Here is a 12,816-nt window from a genome sequence, read left to right as displayed (position 1 = left end):
ATGTAGTTTTTTATTCACTTGCAAGTGGCAAAACTTGCTTCAGAACTATTTTTAAAAATAGGTAATGGGTCTTTACTATTATTTTAAATAAACACATGAAAAATTTGTCCTTAGGTTTCAAAAATGCCTCAGAATTCATGGTTCCTTTTCACCTAAACACCAGGCTAAAAACTATGAACTGTATTTCTCTAGGACACTGAGCAGGTATTACCTATAGTTATACAAAGTTCATTTGCAAATTAGTTAAGATTCTACGTAGAAACAGGATTTAGAATAAAAAGGGACAGACTTAATTGTAAGAAAAGAGATAACAGCTTCTTATGGAAGCAATTAATTATTCCCCTAGTCAACTTTATGTAACACTAAATTGACCTTTTTTCTCTTTTTTTTCAGTTATTTTCATTTATGTACACCCTTTGCACCTATGTTGGGAGTTTGAGGTTGGGGTGAGGGGAGGATATAATACATGGAGAATGTGGCCTTAAAGTCCTCCTTTTCTTCAATTATGTAATCAAATAAATTTTATCATTAAGAGATTCAAATTTCAGTGAACTGTCATTTAAATTTCATTTAAAATGAAGGGATAAATATATCCTATTTACCTCATCTTTAATGATTTTCATGAAAGGAAATATGACTCTCACATTAGTTGCTGTTCTTAAAAGCTGGTAGCATTGATCTACAAAAACTTGTTTTGAAGGATTAGACTTAAGCTGAAGTTTACTCCATATGAAAATCAACTCCCTGTAAATGAGAAAAAAAAGAGAAATATCAAAAATACAGTTTATTCAAATACAGACATCAGCTATCTTTCCCAGATTCTATAGTACCCTGGGCTGGGATGTTTACAAAGTGGGTGTAAATGGATATTAAGTTAAACCCCAAGCTACTTTTGCTCCCAATTTGGGACTAACAGAAACTGGGGGGAAAGGAGAGATCAGAAGTTGCAATTTTGCAGTGACCTAAGGCATCTTTAGTACTTGATCAAAACAAATTCTAATCCCCGGGTACTAATATTAATGATATTATTTTTAAAAAGTAACTGTGGCCTTTAATTAATACCCACTTGCAAATTTAGAAATCAACATTGCAGACTTTCAGCAAAGAAATGGTTTATATTTTTCATTTTCAATCCATTAAGATACCAAAAGTACTACAGATTAAAAGTGTAAGTATAATATAGTACTGATTCTGAAATTTTACATTTAGATCATCTGCTCTTCCATTAAGATGTAATACCTTTAAAAGGATAAGCTATGGACCATTTAAAATATTTCACAGGTAGATTCTCTTCTAAAATATGGCCAAGGTTACCAGTTGAATAAGGTAGGAGCAGTGGGTTTTGAGGCAAAGGAAATCCTAAGATATGAATGTTCTATCTGGATATCACATTTTAGTGAAGTAGAATTCCTTGAAAAGTGTCACAAAAGTTACATAATCCATCATAATCTAAAAGTATTAAAATAATTGATGAAAAAATGTTTTTAAAAAGTGATTTACTGAGTGTGTACTTTGAGCCCAGAGCATACAGCTATTAAATCTTAGGACAGCTTGACTACCATCATGAAGGTGCACACCGTCTATTTAGAGAGACAATACAGAAAACACAAAACAAAAAGTGATGGCAACATAGGAAGTAAAAGCGAAATTCCATTTCACACTAGCTGTGTGAGTGTACATAAGTTTCAGTGCACCACTCACTTTTTTTTTTTTTGCACACATATTCCTTTAGAAAGCTCACCAGGTTTCACATCATGCTCCCAAATCTCTAGCTCTGACTTCTTCCCCAGTTTCCATACCTGGGTATTTCAATTTAGATTGGTTTCTATCACTTTAACCCACTCAGATCAAATTTAATTCCTTGCAAAATTGATTATTTTTCCTAGTCACAGTCACTGACACTAAACATTCCTCTAACCTGGTTGGTTCTAACCTGTTTGTTTTGCATTCTTTGTATTCTTGTCCGCAGTTATATCATACTTTCTCAATGCTGCCACCTTAGGCCTTTTAATTTTTCATATGTATTTCTACAGGGGTTGCTAAACTGAACTGTTTCCAGCCTCCCAGATTCCTTGATTTAGTACTTACTCAATAGGACTTAAAGTGTTAAAAGCAACAGAAACATGGGCTGAATCCTGGGCATTCTTCCAGGTTGGTTTCCTCAGTATCAGTTAATGTGCTTCATTTATTTTCACTTTCTGTTTTCTTGATTGTTCTACTTGGAAAATATATCTCTATATCTAATATGAGCTTATCTTTCAAAGTCCACATTAAGTGCCTCTTCTTCATTAAAACCTTTACAAATGCCCCAAACTAAAGTGATAACTACTTCAGAACAGATCTAATCTCTCTTATTAATTCCACGCCTTTCATATACTTCTTTGTTTTATAAGTCCTGTTTCCCCACCTATTAATAAGTTGTAAATCTTCTCAATGACACATTGTATATGGAGGTAGTGGCAAGAACAGCAGATTGGGAATAAAAGAGACCTGCACCTCAATAGGGCATTACATACCAACTGACATGGCACTACCCAGCTCACAGTGAACCACCGTTTTCTAAGAATAGGCGTAATACAGAGTTGGAACCTCAGTAGCCATGTCTCCTATGTGACCCTCCTCACTCTCCTTAAAATATTAATTCAGGGTTGGGAAACTGACCCCAATTAAGTCAGTAAGAATCCCTGGAACGTTCTCAACTCTCAACTATGAAGCTGGGGGGACTGTTGGCATTCCTTCTGGTCTGCAACAGGGAAGACTGAAGCCAACTGGCTGAACAGAGAAGCTTTTGAAAACCCCCAGCAATTTCAGTGTCCCTAGTTGCAGTTATCTTTGAGGACTACATTTTTGGGCTCATGTCACACCCTAGTATCCATTCAATAAATACTGCCTTTTCCCTAAACTAGTTAGACATGGGATGTTATCACTTGCAAACTGACTAGTATAAATCCCAACTTCATTTTGTTACTAGCTGTGTGGCTTTTATCTTTTATCCACACTTTTCTTACACATAAAAATGACTGAGGTAAGTGAAAACACCTAGGTGTGAAATGTCTGATACATACCAGTATTTAATGAATCATTCACTGATGGTCTTCATTGAGAAGACCAAAGGGAAAGCTTAATGAAACTTACATTTTCTTTTCAGAGGGTCCTTTAAAAAAAACACAGCACTGATTTCGCTATACCAGCACATTTCCCAGGTAGTTAACTGCCAATACAGCCATCAAGTTATTCAGTTGTAGGAAGCCTATAGCAAGGTCTGCAGCCACTCTTACTGCACAGGTTATTTTTCATACTATACCCATTTACAGTAAGTAATGTTTAACAGCAGAGGCTGTGAGTCAGGCTGCCCGGGTTTGACTCTGGCTTCATTATTTACTAGCTGAATGGCTTGGGCATAATATTATCTACCCCATAAGATTGCTGGAATAAATGAAGCACTCAGAAACTATAAACAGCTATGATTATAATATTACTATGATCATTAATGGTGAGAGAAATGGATTAGTAGTTTGCTTCACCTGCTTGATACAGAGCAGAACTGGTCTATGGATCAGGTTTTGTCATCAGAGAGGGGAGACAAAGAGTAAGCTGAGACCAAGATGAAACAGATAACACAGACCTTGTAAGCTGGAAAAAATCCTGTTCTTCAAGTAACACTGAAAATCAAATTTTAGAAGCTAAAAAAAAGGACCCCAGCAATATAAAAGTAAGAATAATAAGAGGGCAGGTGGTCAGAAGTCAGCCCACTCACAAGGAAGGACGGAGAAGCAGGCTAAAGATTCCTTTCCAGTTAGGCAACTGGGAGTCACACACCCAACTTCTATTCTTAGAAAGTGACTGCGGCCAGGAGCAGGAAAGATAGGCACTGTTCTATTTTTAGAGTTCTTCCCTAAAGAGTAGAAACTGGTTAGCCAACAGAAGAAGGAAATAAAAATGTTCTCCTGGGGTTTTTTTGTTTGTTTACACTTGATTCCAGTTTACTTATGAGTATGTTAAAATGAAAAGACTAAAGGTGTCCTGTAAATAGTTTAATATACCCAAGGCTGAACATTCCTATCACCATAGGAAAAGATGCACTTTAACAGTCATGGCTATATCCTGTTTCAGAACAACATATCAAGAAATAATACTCTGAAAACTATTTAAAAGCGTATGTCTTACTACCACCTCTTGATCCCTTCCTATTTGAAATTCCAAATTACATGGAAGGCTTCTGAATAAAAGTTAGTATAATCTAAAAGTATAGTCCTGTAGAAGATAAGTCCTCTAGTTTCTAGACCCTCTGCTTTCTGGTTTGCTATTAATTAGCTATTTGACTCTCTGAATCTGAAGACTTTACTCTGTAAAGTCTACAGTATATTAAATAAGTTTATCTTAAAACAATGACTGGGAGAGGGGGTTTAAAGTATTTAAGAATTTAAAATTTGAAAGCATTTATTTAAAAAAGTATTTATAGCCCATATTATTTCATATGATGTTAGGCAAATGAAATCTAGTTTTCTCTTAAGAATTAATGACATGTGGAGTAGTAGGGGTGTGTGTGTGTGTACACTGGGGTAGGGAAGGCAGAAGTTGTTAGAAACTTTTCTAATTATTTTTCATGATTTCATCTAAAAGCACTTGAAGGATTTGTACTAAAATTACTCTCAAATCACTTTCTAAATTACATGACTGCTGGATAAACTAGATGCTAGTAACTTTTAAGTGGTTTTAAAAATGTTTAGAAAAATTAAGTCATATAATACCTTTTACATTAGCACACCAAAAATGAAAAACTTAGGTATAAATTGAAGAAAATGTGTATAAGATATATATGAGGAAAACCACAAAACTCTGATGAATGTAATCAGAGAACTAAATAAATGGAGAGACAGTCCATGTTTATGGATAGGAATACTCAATATTATCAAGTTATGAGTTCTTAACAACTTGATCTACAGATTCAGTCCCAATCTAAATCCCGGCAGGTTATTTTATGTATATCAACAAGCTTATTCTAGTTTATATGAACAGACAAAAGACCCAGAACAGCCAATACAATACTGAAGAAGAATTAAGTTGGGGGACTGATGCTACCTGACCTCAAGACTTAATGGACTCTTAAAGCCAACATAATGAAGACAGTGTTGTACTGGTGAAAGAACAGACAAACAAATCAATAGAAGGAACAGAGAGCCTAGAAATAGACCCATAAATATAGTCAACTGTTCTTTGACAAAGGAACAAAGGCAGTGAAGTGGAGTGAAGATACAATGGAGTGAAGATACTCTTTTCAAGAAATGGTACTAACCTTACACCTTTCATAAAAATTAATTCAAAATGGATCATGGCTTAAACAGAAAATACGAAACTATAAAACTCTTAGAAAATAACATAGGAGAATACCTAGATGACCTTGGGTATGGGTGATGCTTTTGTAGATATAACACCAAAGATATGACCCATGAGAAAAATAGCTGATAAGCTGGAAAACAGCAATAAGCTGGACTTCATTAAGATTAAAAACTTATCTGTGAAAGACAGTATCAAGAGAATTAAAAGACAAGCCACAGACTGGGAGAAAATATTTGTAAAAAACACATCTGATAAAGGGCTGTTATCCACAATATACAAAGAGCTCTTAAAACTCAACAATAAGAAAACAACCAAATAAGCAACCCAATTAGAAAACGGGTCAAAGACCTTAACAGACACCTCACCGAAAAAGATATACAGATAGGAAATAAGCATATGAAAAGATGTTCCACATCATATGTCATCAGGGAAATGCAAATTAAAACGAGATACCACTACACACCTATTAGAATGGCCAAAATCTGGAACACTGAACACAAAAAATGCTGGTGAGGGTATGGAGCAACAGGAACTCTCATACATTGCTGGTGGAAATGAAAACTGGTATAGGCACTTTGGAAGACAGTTTGGCAGTTTCTTACAAAACTAAACATAATCTTACCGTATGTTCCAGCAATCGTGCTCCTTGGTATTTACCCAAAGGAGTTGAAAACTTATGTCCACACAAAATCCTGCACACAGATGTTTATAGCAGCTTTATTCATAATTGCCAAAACCTGGCAACAACCAAGATGTCCTTTAGTAGGTGAATGGATAAATAAACTGGTACATTGAGAGAATGGACTATTACTCAGCACTAAAGAAATGAGCTATCAAACTGAAAAGACATGGAGAAACCTTAAGTGCATATTACTAAGTGAAAGAAGCCAATCTGAAACAGCTAAATACTGTATGATTGCAACTATATGGTATTCTGGAAAAGGCAAAACTATGGAGATAGTTAAAAAAAAATCAGTGGTTTCTAGAAGTGGGGGCAGGAGTTGAAGGGAAAGGTGAACTGGCAGGGCACAGAGGATTTTTAGACAATGAAAATACTCTGTATGATAAATGATGGATATATGTCCTTATATATTTGTCCAAATAGAATAATTAACACCAAGAGTGAACCCTAGGGTAAACTGTGGACTTTGGGTGACTAAGATGTATCAATGTAGGTTCATCCTTGATAAAAAAAAAATAAAAATGTACAACCGGTGAGTGATCCCAAGAGCTTGTTTGGAGGTTCTAGCAGGGAATCGCAGCTACTCGTATAGCCTTGACTGAGAAGAACAGTCCTCCTCTATTCAGGATGCTTGTCCTTTTCGACTGAGAACAGCTTCGGGAGGGACGCACATGGAGCAGAGAGGGAAGAAGGGGACACCTGCCTCACCTGCCAGATCAGGTGAATCAACCCTGGCGATCAACAAGGTGACAGATGTCGCAGCCAGATCACCTTCACATCCAACTGGTAAGTGATCTTGATAATGGGGGAAGCTATGCATTTGTGGGGACAGGAGGTATATGGGAAATGTCTATACCACCTGTTGATTTTGTTGTAAACCAAAAACTGCTCAGAAAAATAACTTTTAAAAAAAATTTTTAAGTAACACTAAATTTAATTTAAAACATCGCTGCTTCATTTTAACACATTCCTTAAACATTAACACCACTGATTATTGGTACATGATCATTGTCTTTTTCAATCCTTAGGTCTTACAACATACTACTATTTCTTGCACAATAAAGGAGAAAAAAAAGTGACTAAACATTCTCACATAACTTTTAAAAAATATAAAGTACAAACTCTGCTAACCAATTCTCCTTCTGTTCCCCATCTCACCATTTCAATTTCTATATTAGGAACACTTACCAGATACAGTACATATCCCCATTCTGGAGCTGTGGAATAAGAAAGGATTCACAGAGTTGCAAGGCTAACATAGTCTTGCCTTCTTTTTCAGTGTTACAGATGATATCAATTCCACTCTTACAATCAGTTTTCAGTAAATGCTATAAGAGGAAAAGAAAAATCAGTTCATATCATTTAAAATATCTAGAAAGATAGTTGCAAAAAATGTCTAAACATTCAGAAGGAATTAGATTTCTACATCTCTACAAAGACAATGATGAATTGTACAGAAATTTTTTCCTGATTTCATAGTTTCACTATATATAGCACCTACAGTTTACAGTGACTACTTTTAATCTCATTAATGTCCACAACTTGTAGGTACATAGGGTCCATATTAGGAAAAGATTCTTTCATTTAAAAAAAAACACAAAATAACATAAGCATTTAATTTCTTACTACTTAAGAAGCAAAACCAAAATGCTTCTTAGTTTTTATTTAACTTCTTCTCTGTCACACCAGAAGCTTGTTCAACATGAATAATGCTTATTAAAAGATTTAATTTCAAAACCATTTGTTAATATCAGACTCAATATGAGCTTAAAGAATGGTGCCAAATGGGACACATCTAGATAATGTAATCTTAAAACCTTTGGTATTACTATAAAAAGGAATTTAACAAGAATGGGCTACATTTTTTTTTTTTCTTGGTAAGATCCAAATGGTAATAGACAAAAGTAATCTCAAACAATACCTCCCGAAATAGCTGATCTTCTACAGGTGACATAAACAGACATGTGAAGAGTGCTTGATGGAAGTACAAGTCTTTACTGATTTCTGGATGATTTATACAACATTTAATAAGAGCCATTGCTTCAGGTATGCGTTCACAAGCAATTAGGTATCTGGCACGTAGTTCAAAGAATAGTGGATTTTCAGAACTTAAATATTTGTTCACTATATTAAAAAGAAAACAGACTTATTACTCTCAAGAAAAGGTTGTCTAAAACTTTGTTCTTTGAAACTTTAGCACTAACATAGTATCTAATTAAAATTAGTCATTTAATTAAACAGCATTTTCCTTAGTAGGAGTTTATTTGTAAAAAGATTACTCAGTTAAATGATTAGAAAAATGGAAGTAAGAGCAACACCAAAATTATGCTCAAGAAATATCTGCTGACTCTGAGTCTAAAAAGCAAAAAAAAAAAAAAAAAAAAAAAAAAAAAAGCATGAAATATTCTTTTTTCTGTTCACTAATACATTAAAATATGTTTCAACTGACATGGGGTCTGGAATTTCTTTCTAGTCTAAGATTATGTATTTTATCTTCTTACTGCCCAATATTTTCATTACTATAAGATTAAAAGGCTAAATCCTAATTTGTCATTAAAACCACATTAATTCAGATTACTTATAGAGAAATGTAATCTCAATTAATGAAAAAATTCACTCATAAAAGAAATATATTTTATTACCTTCCAACAAAAAATTAAGCTAGAAGTAGTGTCAAGTAGGACTGCTTATTAATATACACTCATGTATCACCAAGGATAATTACTAATTAATACCTGCTTTTACACAATTTTAAAATGTATAAACGCCTTTATCTACATAACTTCATTTAGACCTAACAACAACCTCATGACAGGTTTAAATACTTGTTTTACAGATCACAAAACTGAGTCTCAGAGAGGTCAAATGACTTGCCCAAGGACAAAGAATTAATTAAGTAAGTGGCAGAGCAGGAACGGGAACCCATACTTTATGATTTCAAATCCAAAAATGTTTTAATTAGTTATATATGTTTAATCAGCAGCTTCTGAAATGCCTATGAATAATGTTTTATTTGGGCTTCAACATTTGCCTTGCAGTTCTGTTTACAGTATGTGATAAGCAGACACTGATTTGTATAATTAATGCAAAGATAAACTTCAAACTGATCTTTACCCTAATGATCACCAACTAGAGGAGAGTCATCCATATTAATGAGGTTCTAGAGCAGCTTTTCCCAGAGTGAGGTATGCCAGCTACTGTCAGTACAAGAGGAATATGTATGAAAGGACTAGATATAGTGTAAACTGTATATATTGAGGCCATCAGCCCTCATTAACCAACAACAGGTTTGTTGTAGCTCTGACTCAGAGAAGCCTAAGAGCTACTACTCTAAAAGCCCAAACTTCTCCTCTGTTCTTACTCCCTATAAATCTGTCTTTGCCTAGCTCCTTTCCCCTCTGGCCACATTCCCCAGTTTCCTCAGAGATTCCTGCAGGCTGTCACCCTCATCTTCCCTATAATTTGGTGGTCCATACTTTTCCTCAATAATTCAACTCTTTCTCCTCCAATCAACTACCTCCATCTTGCGTTTTCTTACTGCTTTCTGAGACCGTGACATCAAGTGCTAGTCTCCGTTGCATCCTTTGTGTATATACCACTATAGCGCTGCCACCTGTACCTTAGCCCTTTCCTTCTAGTCTTGTCCTACCTCCTATCTCATCTCACCACTTTGCACTACTTCTCCTGGTCTTAACTTTTTTTTTTTCATCTTCTCTCACATCTCTGTTCTAGTCTTCTGTACTTGTATCTGGGGTCAGCTGGCTCTTAAGCCCTAGAATCACAGCTCCTTCTCCACTCAGTTCTACTCAAAACCCATCCCCATCCCTTTACCTGGCACAAATGGAAAGATTCTAAACTATTTAGGATAATCAGTGGGGCAAGATGTCTTTCTCACCAGACCAATTTCTGAATGGATCCAGAGCCGAGAGGTCTTGTCTTTTCGCTCTGGCCACGTTACAATTGCATGCCATAGACCCTCTCCATGCTCTCAAGTGTGTCCACACTTTTGTGCTTATTCACTGCTGCTGAACTTACATTCTAAGTTTTGGTGACCCCAAATGTTCTGAAGCTCGGGAATAATATGGCAAATGTTTCTTTAAAATAATTAGCTAGAAGTAGTCAACCGAGATTCCTGCCTCAGAAGGAAATTCTGGCTCACAGGAACCACTGTGAGTCTATGTTGGAGAGGAAGTGATGTCAAAAAAATGTACACAGGTGGTAAGGGTATGAGACAAAATTTAACTTCTATTAATGAATGAAGTTTGGGAAATACTGCTCTTGAGTATTTGGAATTGAAATTTAGTTATTCATCTAACTAGTCATTCATTCACTTTGCATTCATCATGTGGTTGTTCATTCAACAAACACTTATACTGAGCACCTACTCTGTACCAGGCACCAGGCCAGATGCAGGATATACAGTGACGTATATTAAACCAAAAAGTGAAGGAGTTCCATCCTTCACACAGCTTCCTGTAGAAGGGAGATTCCATGTACTTAAGCAGGGTTTTTGTTTTTTTTTTTAAAGTGTTCTTTCTTAAACAGATATTTTAAAAATATAGCCGAAGTGACAAAAACAAACTCTATAAATAAGTAGTATCTGGATAGTAAATGTATTAACACTCTGAATTCCCATTAGAATAAATGGGAAATTACTAAAAATAACTGTACCTAGTCTTGTGTCAAAAGTCACTCTTGGGCCAGGTTAGTATAACAAATTAAACACACTTCATGTGAAAATACATTCCTCTTCTTCAATATTATAAAATAAAGAAGAATCACTACTACTGCTCTAGTTAGAATATGAAATTGTGTTTGCTTCTCACAAATGTTGGTTTGGATTTTGAGTCTCCTGAAGTACCTATCTCCTGAGATGCTGGCTGGGCTTTTAGAACAGCTTGCAACACTGGATCTTCCCATGGGCCACCATCTCTAATGATTCGAGTCACCAGTTCCAGATTCACATTTCCATATCTGCGGAGGTGATTCTGGCATTCCTAGGAGAGAAAAATCATTTTGGCTTTGTGAATTTAAAGGGGTTAAAGACTAAACTTGATCATCATTGTCAATAAAATGACTGATGGTCAATGAGGCAGCTGTTAAATTATAAAAGAGAAAGGGTTGCTGTATTAACCTAAGTAGGGTATCAAAACCCCATTCATATACAAATAGGCTTAAATGCCAAAGGTTACACAGTTTGTACATAACTGGACTTAGAAAATCCCATTATAATAGGGATGAAGTGTAACCTAAGGGAAAAGTGTAAGGGATGCATCATTTCTAGAAGGAAAAGAACCAGGTTGCAAAAATATAAGACGTGTATATTCAGTTAAATTTATGTGAGGGCTCGTGACGTTTCCATCAACAGTGGCAGGCAAGAGCCTGACAATTCTAAGAAGGGGATAGAGAGGTTCCTGCCCAATGCAGACTCTGGCTGACAGGTAGTACAAATCCCCTCCCCTAATCCCAAATGTAGAATCTCAGATATGGCAGAAGGCTGGAAGATGGAAATTCTATTCCACTTGTTATGTAAGTAGATTTATAGTCTTGGGATGAGAAATGACAGGTTGAAGGAATGCATCCAGCCTATAATATGAAGACTCTGCATTAGGTTTAAGGTAAAAATATTACTGATAAATTGGGCATTAACTGATAATTTGTCTTTGCATTTGGGGGTATTTTTTAAAAGATATTTGAAATGTTTTTAGAGAATGTGTTATCTTAAGACTTGTGATTAAAATATGAATTATGTAACATGCAGTCTGTAAACAATGTTTAATATTTAGGAGAACTTGGTTTATATATTTTAGAATTAGATTTACAAGATTTAATCATATGATTATGCTTTTTTGATTCATTATATACTTTGTTAGGTGTTTTTTAAAATGTTTCAGGGAATTTAATTTGATAATTTAAAAAGATTAACTGAAGGCCTAGTGAAGGTATGGACAGATTTTTTTTTAATGCATAAACTGAGCTTATTTAAGGCCTTAAGAAAAATCTGGATATTGAAATTAGCATTGTTAAAAACTGGAATAAACTGCACATCAATTAAAACACAAACAACTGTCAAGAATTTTTCTGTGCTCAAAAAATCCCAAAGACGTGAAAAGCTTAGTAACAGTTATAAAGCGAAGCTTCAAGATAAAACAATATATATTTACAAATTTCACTTAGCAGATGAATCATTAGGCTACATATTCAAAGTAGCAATAAACACTTGCTTTTATTAAACTGTCATGTTCTTCTATCATTTGAATGTTCCAAAGTGATATCTATATGCCACTTTCATTCATTGTTAAAATACACAAAGGTTTTGTTTTATAAGAGAACAGGGCAGTAGAAGAAATCAAGTTTCAAGATAAAGAATTATTCAAAGAAGTCAAAGGATCATTAAATGAAAACATGAAAGTAAGTATCTTCTAAAAGTTATTTTAGCACATTCCCAAATTAAAATAACCAACCAAGCAAACAAAAACCCTATAAACAATGGGCAAGTTACTTAACCTCTCTGCTCCTTCAGTTAACTCCTGCAAAATGGATACTAAAAACACCTACTTCATAGGATTGTTGTAAGGATTAAATAATACACAATACTGAAAAGTGCTTGGGACAGTGCCTGGCATAATAAGCACCTAATAAATGTTAGCTTATTTTTTCTAGTATTTTTTAAGATTCTGAGTAAATATTTTATTTTAGGACATCCAATTGCCTTAGCATACAATTAACTCCTACATTTTCATGTGTCAGTATGTTACAGCATTCATAAAAATAAGATAAAGTTATTGATAAGC

At 34.8% G+C, this 12,816-nt stretch overlaps 1 protein-coding gene and 1 long non-coding RNA gene across 8 annotated transcripts in view; one reads left to right on the top strand and one right to left on the bottom strand.

Annotated features, from left to right (window-relative positions):
* ZNF654 (zinc finger protein 654) overlaps positions 1–12,816 on the bottom strand; it is an 86,394-nt gene that overhangs the window by 8,574 nt on the left and 65,004 nt on the right. For 3 of the 5 annotated variants that reach the window (XM_045503808.2, XM_010966447.3, XM_045503809.2), the window contains exons 4-7: positions 10,884–11,019; positions 7,944–8,146; positions 7,211–7,350; positions 603–744 (exon numbers count right to left, since the gene is read on the bottom strand). In XM_045503808.2, coding sequence (XP_045359764.1) covers positions 603–744; positions 7,211–7,350; positions 7,944–8,146; positions 10,884–11,019 — 621 coding nt within the window. Of the gene's footprint in view, positions 1–602; positions 745–7,210; positions 7,351–7,943; positions 8,147–10,848; positions 11,020–12,816 lie in introns of those variants that run through there. The other 2 variants (XM_045503810.2, XM_045503812.2) reach the window with 2 other exon arrangements.
* Positions 1–12,816, top strand: part of LOC123611699 (uncharacterized) — a 36,453-nt gene that overhangs the window by 13,352 nt on the left and 10,285 nt on the right. For 2 of the 3 annotated variants that reach the window (XR_006718791.2, XR_006718794.2), the window contains exon 3: positions 6,649–6,808. This is a non-coding gene — a long non-coding RNA (uncharacterized LOC123611699). Of the gene's footprint in view, positions 1–6,648; positions 6,809–8,858; positions 10,891–12,816 lie in introns of those variants that run through there. The other variant, XR_006718795.2, reaches the window with a different exon arrangement.

Source organism: Camelus bactrianus, chromosome 1, assembly GCF_048773025.1.
Source record: "Camelus bactrianus isolate YW-2024 breed Bactrian camel chromosome 1, ASM4877302v1, whole genome shotgun sequence".
NCBI classification, from domain to species: domain Eukaryota; kingdom Metazoa; phylum Chordata; class Mammalia; order Artiodactyla; family Camelidae; genus Camelus; species Camelus bactrianus.
This window is presented reverse-complemented; position numbering and strand designations above follow the sequence as displayed.